Source organism: Chelonoidis abingdonii, chromosome 2, assembly GCF_003597395.2.
Source record: "Chelonoidis abingdonii isolate Lonesome George chromosome 2, CheloAbing_2.0, whole genome shotgun sequence".
In the NCBI taxonomy this organism is placed as follows: domain Eukaryota; kingdom Metazoa; phylum Chordata; order Testudines; family Testudinidae; genus Chelonoidis; species Chelonoidis abingdonii.
This window is the reverse complement of record NC_133770.1, coordinates 213,414,616-213,424,276: the sequence shown is the minus strand read 5'-3', so window position 1 is coordinate 213,424,276 and position 9,661 is coordinate 213,414,616. Positions and strand designations below refer to the sequence as shown.

Sequence of the window (9,661 nt, the reverse complement as noted above, 5' to 3'; positions counted from 1 at the left end):
TGCTGGAAGATTCTCTGCACCTTGAAGTCTTTAAACCATGATTTGAGGACTTCAATGGCTGAGACACAGGTTTGATACAGGAGTGGGTAGGTGAGATTCTGTGGCCTGTATTGTGCAGGAGATCAGACTAGATGATCATAATGGTCCCTTCTGATCTTAAAGTCTATGATTCTATGAACTAGGTTGACGGAAGAATCGGTCCATCACTAGCGCTTCTGTCATCCGACCTAGCGCTGTCTATGCCAGGGGTTAGGTGAACTTAATTATGTCGCTCAAGGGTGTGGATTTTTCACACCTCTGAGCAATGTAGCTGGGCTGACCTAACTTTTTAGCGTAGACCTGGCCAAAGAAATACAAAGGAATTAAAATAAAAAAGCTCGTAGATGGAAGGCACTGCCTTTGTGCCCAGAGCATACATATACAAACTGCCTCCGCTTATGTTTGTTTATTCCTGAAAGTAACTTCTGTCCTCCAGCCATTTCTAAGATGTTCTGTTCTTACAAACTACTATTTGTATCCAAAACCTCTCTGCTTATTTAATTAAAATTTTATGCTGCATACATGACTGCACTACAGCAATACAAATAAATAATAATATAACAACAATAATGCAGGAGAGTTTCTACAGCTAATGTGCAAAGTTTACAATATCTTTATGCGTACAGAGTATTCACAACTAGTTAAGTCTGTCTGGAAAAAAAAGCTTCATAAATTGCTGACTGTTAGAGTAAGGATCTAAAAACATGAACTCATGGACTTGCCTCTTCCCCTGCTTTTAGATTCTGTGCTTTCATGCTCGTTTGTGCCCTGCAGGTACAAGGTGTAATAATTACAACTTTGGCGAACAGCAGCAGATATCTGGCCTAAGGTGCAGAAAACCATGAAACCGCAGACTGGATAAACCAGTATGGGGCACAATACAGTGTCTGTTCTGAACAGCAACAGCAGGGTCATTCGTTAGCATTCATCTCTCTGCTGCTTCTTTGTGTTCCTTTTGAGAAACGTGTTTACATTTCTACTGCAAGAGGCTCCAAAGCATCTTACAGATGGCACCTCACAAAAGCAGTTCTAATAATTTCAACTGGCTTCATTATGTACCTATCGGTTCTGTTGTTTCTTGTATTGTGCTTGCCTGCCAAGCTTATGGTGATGCTAACTAAAAAAAGCAAGTTGTGGAAAAGGCCAGCAGATTCTATATCATTGATAGGTATTGTAATGGCAGGATCCTGAACCATATATCTTCAAGATTCATGTCAAACATAGGTAATAGACTAACAGGTCTATCAAGCTATGAAATCTTTTGTTTGTAGCTATCTTTTGTCTAGTCCTCTATTGTTGTTCTACGTTATTACGATCTTTTAGAATTGTTCAATGAAACTTTTTCCACTGACAGAATAAGTGGAGACAGACAATACTTCAGATCGGAACCAAGTCAATATGAATCCTAGCATCTTAGCTCAAGTATAGCTTGGAGATGCCTCACCTAAGGATCTAAGATTTGAGAAATTTGACTTGCAACAGAGAAACAACAGACTACAAACATACAACAATAAAATTCCAATAATTTTCTGGCAGATTAATTTTTGTGTTAAAGTGACACAAGCAGGAACCCATGTAAATTTGTTTTAATGTTAACGCAAGAGCATCTAAGCTACAGCCTAAGTAAAAAAGGCAGCATAGGAAGGATTGTGCTCCACAAACTCACAAAAGCCAGAGTAAAAAGAGGGCTCTCTTTCTTTTCTTCTCATAACATTTACAGTGATTGTAGAGGTCTTGGTCAATTTTTCACATTTTGCTGGAAACATTCCGCTCTGTAATTTAGCCTCGTTAGAATATGTTATTGTTCTATTCTAGTCGGTTAAAACCTCTAAAACCAAAACTGAGATATTATTCCTTCATGTGAAAGAGTCTCCGTGTACATAGTAGATAAAATCTAAAGTACTAGACAGAGTAGAAGTGTATCCAGGAGAAGAGGGCAGCTTCCCTGGCCTGGAAAGGTGGGGAGGCACTTATGTGGGTGTTAATACCCCTGTTTTGCCCCAAGACAGTATTCTTGGTCTATGAACTATGGCTGCATGTCTCTTTCTAATAAACCATTTATGACAGGCTTACATCCAGTGAACCAATAATAGCACCAACTTAGAATGTGAATGAGAGGTATGATAAGGGCAGACCATAGAGACAAAGATGGGAGACATTTGGGGGGATACCATGGAGGCCTATATCAGGATGGAGGGAACAATGTGAGGGTAACAGAGACAGTGAATTACCATCGAGCAGTGAGACAGGCACCCAGCAAGGGCACCACAGTTGAATCAATCTAGAACAGTACTAGTGAGGATGTATGACAATGCTTAAACCTATTCAGAATGGCCCGTGTGGGTGCACTGAATAGCTTGTGCTTCAATTGGTTTGATACAAGTAGTTGAAGCACAAACAATTCAAGTCTCTGATGTAGACAAGACCCTAGAGGTGGTCCCGAGGTGGTCCCTTCAGGTGAAGATCGAGTCATAGGTGAACGGAAAGATCAGGAGAGGAGTAGAGAAAATGTAGGACCACAAAATAAGTGTCCATGACCCTGATCCAGCCTATAAAAATGAAGACAGCAGTTTTGAAATTTCTCCTTAAATGAGTGGGAAGCCAGTAGAGTCATCAGAGGACTGGGGTGATGTAGTTAGGGGGAGAAGGGAAGGATAAGAGGTGGGTGAGTTACTGCAACCAGTTCATAAGGGTACACGTGATCTTTGGACACATGAAAAGGTGGACAAGGCATCTATAATTGAGCGACATTGCAGAGCTGGGGCTTGGGAGCCAGTATGAAAGAATTATAATAATAAAGGGGAAACAGGACACAGGGCTGGATAAAAAAACATAACAGATTTGGACCCAAGGCATTTTGTATATGGACAACAATACAAAGATAAAGATGGGCAAATTTATAAACACAGGTAGTGTAGGAAGAGAGCTGCGAGTAAAAGATGCATTCAAGGTCATGTACAGTGGAGATGAATGGAAGTCTGAGGCCTGCTCTACACTTAAAAATTAGAACAACCTCCAGCACTCATGGCTGTGAAAAATTTCATGCCATGAGTAATTAGGTCAATCGAACGGTTAGGTCAACCTAACTCTTGGTGTAGATGCAGCTAGGTCAACGGAAGATTGTCTCTTGGAGAAATGGATTTATTACTGAAAAACCCTGTCAGCTGACGTAGGAAGCATCTACACTATGGTGCTGTAGCTGTGACATTGTAGTGCAGACAGTACAAGAGAAGGAAGATGGAAGAGACAGAGTTGTGTGTTGAGGATGCTCCTCTTGCATAAAAGAAGCACTTCTGTTTTTTGAGACTTTTAGATGGAGAAACTGAGACAAACCCTCCTGTTTACTTGGTCCAGACACAGAAGGTGAAGGAGGAGGAGTCATTAAGGAAATAAAAAGAATGGAGAGGTGAGGTTCATCAGCATCAGAATGGTGGTGAAGACTGAGGGTAGTAATAAGATGACCAAGGGGGACAAAGTAGATAGAATGAAAGAGAGGGCTGAGAAATTATGGACCTTGTAGAATGCCACAGGGGAGGGCTCTTGATGTAGAGGGAGGCCAATTTTGTTGCTTCATGACGTATGTTGATTTGGCTGGTGCACAAAGAAAATTATTCAATTAATATATTTATTCTTTTAGGGTCAGCCTTCTAGTGTATTTTATCTTTCAGAGTCCTGGAAGAAGATTTCTTTCACACATTTATTTCTTTATCATGTATCCATCTGAAATGGGTTCTCTGTTTTTCTACAGATGTTGTGGTCTGGGACCAGGAAGAATGCACTCTATTTACAAGTCTATTCCTTTAAGAGATATTCATTAAAAGTCCCTCCCACTGTGTTAACAAAATGCATAGGAATCCAAATTGTGATGATAAGCCCTTTGTGTTTTGAGTGCACTCATTTTCTGACTATTAGGTTGCTGTCTTTTATCAGTCAGTTCATTTCTGGAAGTACATGATGGATTACTATTTGCCTTTCTGCTCAAAACAGCAGCAGCCTCAACTTTATCAGCAAGGAATCCCAAAACACAGCTGTCCTTAGGTAATGCAGAAATAATGCTATCTTAGTATAGACCTTGACAGGCAAATCCTATCTCTTGATTTTGCTCTCTAGAATAATAAAAACAGTAACAGAAAGAATACTGCTTAAGTACGGTATTTACTATCAGTGGTTGGCTTATTTTGGACACTTATTTCTTTTGTCCTTGGGGAGGAGTTAAGTGGCTGTCATCACCTATTTAAATGTGCTAATTTACTTAACACTAGAAAAGCGGTGGGGGGTGGAGGCTCAGGATGCATATGTAAAGGAATGTCTTCCAGAAAGAGATGTTTTAACAGTTAACGAGGACCATGCTTAGCAACAGCATAATAGGGTCAGCATAGTTCACATTTCCCCTCTGAAGTCCCCTTAACCTTTTAGAACCACAGCATAAATGCTCAGGCAGAAGATAATGACAGTCTGGTCTATTTAACAATAGTGTAAGCAATAGGTGATTTGGTTATCATCTCAGCAAATGCGCAATAGTCAAATATAAAAAATTAGTGCTAAATACTTTTCTGACCCACTCTCTACTATTGTCAATGGGCCAAATCCTACAGACTGTAGGAAGGTACCAGGCCCCAGTTGGAAGTGGTTCATAGTTGCTTGGGGGAGAGTTCTCCACCATGGAGAGTCTACACAGGGGGGCTCTCCTACTGCTTGGAATGAAGCAATGCTTCACAGTGGCTCTATGTTACTGCACAGTGGCTTTTGGGCAGTGTGGCCCATCGAATCACAATGACTCCAGCCAAAACTCCCCAGTGAAGGGGGATCAGAGGGACTGTGTCCACCTCTGCAGCTGTGGAAGTAGAGCACCTCCGCTGGTGCTCCATGTCCTGACAGGAAGGAGAAAATTCTCCCCTCACCCAACTCTCATATAAAACCCATTCATTCACGTTTGTGCAGGGATCAGGATTTGCCCTATGTGTTTGGCTGGTCATAGATGAAATGTACAAGGTAAAAGTCCCTTTGGCAATTTCTGGACAGAGATGGTCCCCTGAAATGTGCTCCAGGTGGGGGGAAGGGAAGCATAAATGCCAGGGATGGCCTTATTTATTTTTATTTCAAGCACTAATTTAATAAACAACTCTAGAAGAGATTCATGTTTTATAAACTGACGTTTTACTTTAGGTACCGCAAAACAGTGGGTTAAAAAAAATCTCACTGATGGATAATTATTCAAAATTTTATGAGGAATACTTGTGGCACCTTAGAGACTAACAAATTTATTTGGGCATTTATTTGTTAGTCTCTAAGGTGCCACGGGTACTCCTCGTTCTTTTTGCTGATACAGACTAACACAGCTACCATTCTGAAACCTATCAAAATTTTATGGATCTCTAAAGTACATAATGTTTTTCATTTAACTCTCCTACCATTCCTGAAAAATCAGTGCCTGAAAAACTATGCGACAATGCTGAATCATATTCAACTTTCCAGCACAGCAACCCAACAACAGCCAATCCAGGAGGTGAATTTTATCATGATTGCAGGCACTCATGCACTTCAGCTCCATCCCCTGCTTAACCTATTTGTTAGAGAGACAAGGCGGATGAGATAATATCTTTTATTGGACCAACTTCTGTCTCTTTCACCACCTTATCTCTCTAATATCCTGGGATTGACATGGCTACAACAACGCTGCATATTACCTGTCTGTTGTCCTCTTGTGAACAAGTAGGGGGATGAAATGTAAAAGAAGCCAGCTTTTAGCTTGTACTCATGTACCTACTAACTTAAAGATAGTGCATTTAATTCTAGACTACCAGCTTCAATACTAGCAATACATATTGTCATTGTATTGGTCAACAGGGCAATAACACAATATTATTTCTGCAATATTATTTTTAAAGTGGTTTACAGATATTACTTTATAATTAATCCTCACAGTATAGGCAAGAAAATATTACTATCCATCTTTTACTGATAGGGAAACCGAGGCAGACAAATTAATTGACTTGTTAAAATCCCCCCCGAGATCAATCTCAAATCCAACACTAAAACTGAGGCCAACCTGATTCCCAGTCCTGTGTTCAGACCATTAGACCACACATCTGTGCTCAGTTGCCATTCACCTATGATTTCAGACTACAGTGTTTTACTGAGAGAGATAATATCAACAGAAACTATCTCCTATGGCAAGATTCATATTATTTTTAAGTGAGATTGTTTTGTTTGTTTATTCTTTTAGAAAAGATTTTCAAAATATTTTTATACCTCTTAAATTTTGACATTCCAAATGAACGTGCATCACTTTTAATGTAATTGTAAAACAGGAACATAATGAATTGTGGAAACATATACATGTTTTACCTTTGTTCAGATCTACTCTTTAAAATACTAAATATGATAAAAACCTCAAAAGGATGCTGTCTGCATGCCAGGCTCTTGGATATTTGGTCTCATTGGTGTGATTTTATTTGAGATATTTCTATTAAGGCATGAAAGAGAATATTGTACAGAGCATTCTGAAAATCAAATGAATGTTTACTCACGACTTTTCCTCCTCTACTTGAACACCTATGGATTGGAACTTACTGGTTGCTTTATTTTCACCTGGTTTGGTGGATTCTTCAGCATCATCAACCTGAAGAAATAACCAGATATAAATTCTACTGTCTACACCAGGACTGCTGACATTTCATAGCTCTGCTTTAAAGGTCTGGTTAACAACAGCAACAACAACAAAATTAAAGCGACCTGCCACAAAAATGTTTCCTTCTTTCTGACAACAGTTGAATTTCCCTCTAAAGTTACTATTATTTGAGATTTGCCTGAGTAGTAGACCCAGACCAGTGAGAGGTTTAAGGTGCAATATCTCTCAAAACATTTAAGGGAGCATCTCAACACTGTTGCTTGAGACAGACAAGTTCACTGGACATTGTGATGGTTTATAGGTAACTAACATTCCCACTGTATTTTCAATATGCCTGTCACACTTTGTATAAGGAATATAATTACTTGCAATCAGTATAGGTTAATATTTTAGGGGAAAATTTCAAAGTCACAAACAACTGCCAGTTGTGCCTTTGAAACTCTCCCCCTTAATGGCTACTGCAATACAGTATTAAGTTCAAACGTAATTTACTTACAGCAACAGTTATTTTAAGAATGATTGGGAGACCCCTAGACGTCCTTTTAAGATTAAGGGTTACAATACTGTTGTTAATTCAGGTTTCCGCCAATGTAATCCACACAGATTTTTGTTAGTATTCCAATAATTTTACTTCTAGCTTTGTAATTTTTTCCCCTGTAGGATGGTCTTTTTCAGCAGTAAAGTCATTCACTGAAATGACGGACATAGGGCTAGACTGTACCCAGGACCGGCGCTAGGGGTTTGAGCGCCCTAGGCGCACGGCCAATTCGCCACCCCGCGCACTGGTCCCCTGGCTCCGCAGTCCTGCCTGCAGATGGTCGGCTGCTCCCACGGCTCCGGTGGAGCTGCCGCAGTCATGCCTGCGGGAGGTCCACTGCAGCCGCGCGAGCAGCCGACCGTCCGCAGGCACGACTGTGGCAGTTCCACCGGAGTCGCGGACCAGCGGACCCTCCGCAGGCACCACTGCGGAAGCTCCACCAGAGCCGCCTGCCACCCCCTCCTGCAAAATGCCACCCCCTAATAATGCTGGCACCCTAGGCGATTGCCTAAGCTGCCTAAATGCAAGCGCCGGCCCTGACTGTGCTACTGCCTTATATGACTGATTAGGGGAGTAAGAAGAATTAAGGGCTCCCCAGCTTGCTCAGCCTATCTGGATCTTGGTTTCAGGTCTAGTGCTGAGCACAGGTCCAGGTATCTGGAGACTTCCTTCTGCAGCCAAGTGGTTAAGAGTACAAGGGAAGCAATAAGCTGCATCCTTTCAAGGGCTGCAGAAGTTTAGGGCTGGTCTACACTACCACAGTAAATTGATCTAACTTACGCAACTTCAGTTATGTGAATAATGTAACTGAAGTCAACATAGTTAGGTCCACTTACCGCAGTGGCTACACTGCGCTGTGTCGACAGGAGAACATCTGTCGATTTCCCTTACGCTTCTTGAGGAGGTGGAGTGCTCTCCCATTGATTTAGCCTGACTTCACCAGACCCGCTAAATCAACACTTGCTGCACAGCAGTGCCGACCCGGTAAGTGTAGACATGTCCTTACTCACCACATCCCTGAGCGTAAGGACCCGGTTGGCTACAGCCTGGGTGTGCAAGGCTCCAGGTGACTGACACTTCCATGCCACCACTTGGCAGCCACAGCCAGGGCTGGCTCTACAGTTTTCACCGCCCCAAGCAGCACACCGAATTGCCTCCGGGGGCGGCGGGGACAGTCCGTGTGCCCTTAGGGCGGCAGGTGCGTTTCCGCGGCGGCAGCAATTCGGCGGCAGCTTCTACGTTTAGCAGAAGCCGCTGCAGACAGCTAAACATAGAGGCTGCTACCGAATTGCTGCCACCGCGGAAACACGCCTGCCACCCTAAGGGCACACAGACTGCCCCAGCTGTCCACAGCGGCAATTCGGCGCACTGCTTGGGGGCAAAACAACAGGGACTGCCGCCCCTTGCAGAATGCCGCCCCAAGCACCAGCTTGGAATGCTGGTGCCTGGAGCTGGCCCTGGCCACAGCACAGCCAAGATCACTGCACTGTAAATCCTGGGACACGAGGCGCCACAGGATGTGCCAGCCATGGAAAACCTAAAGGGCAGCACCCACTGTGATGCTGATTGGTTCATGTGCTACTATTTAAGCATGGAGGGGGGCCCAGGAAGCTGTGTGTGCAACAAGGCTGATCCCTGACCTGCTGCTGAGACAGACCCTGCCTTGTTCCTGCTTCCATGCCTTCTTCTTGATCCCTGTTTCCTCGTCTTGTTCCAGTCCTGTCCCAGCCTTGCTCCTGCCTTGAATCCAGCTAATTTGGTTTCAATTCCTGGTTCTGACTCGGGTTTGAATTCGGTCTCAGTCTGGTTCCAATCCTCGATTCTGTTTACCAGTCTCTGACTCCTGCTCTGACTGCCAGTAACCCAGTTTGTAACAGATTGCACAGACCATCTTTGATCCCCCCCATGGACGATGCCCCAGTAGTTAGATGGAAGGGATGGGCCTCCTGCTGCCTGGCACACCACACAGGTCACCAGATCCACATAAGCAGGTTGTCTGTCTCAGACCGAGGTTCATGCTCTGCGGGCTCAAGTGATGCAATTTGGGGGAGAAAACCAAGCCCTCTGCAAATTAGTGGGCAGCTCACAAGAGAAGAATTTACATTCCAGGCTGTCTGTGAATTAGTGAGCCACTTGCAAGAGAAGAACATTCCAGGCATGAATGGTGGCTCAACCACTCATGCAGGGGCCTGTGGTGCCTCGACTCAAAAGCCTTGATGGAAACTGCCAAAAATTCGGAGGATTCCTTAACTGGTGCCATCTACTTCAGCTTCTTCTCTGAGCATTGCCAATAGATCTGCCTATACATCGGCAGCAATGAATTGTTGGATCTGGGAGCCCATCCCAGGTAGCATCAATCCCTCCCTTGAACAAATCTCATATTGTGGCATCTGGCAAGTGGGACTATCCCAGCTTTGACCTCCCACATTCCTGATAAATACCAATATTATGCT

General features: G+C 43.2%; 1 protein-coding gene across 1 annotated transcript in view; it reads right to left on the bottom strand.

The window, feature by feature from the left end:
• DLGAP1 (DLG associated protein 1) overlaps positions 1-9,661 on the bottom strand; it is a 218,325-nt gene that overhangs the window by 32,798 nt on the left and 175,866 nt on the right. Inside the window, exon 6 of the mRNA XM_032790259.1 lies at positions 6,570-6,661. Coding sequence (XP_032646150.1) covers positions 6,570-6,661 — 92 coding nt within the window. The remainder of the gene's footprint in view (positions 1-6,569; positions 6,662-9,661) is intronic.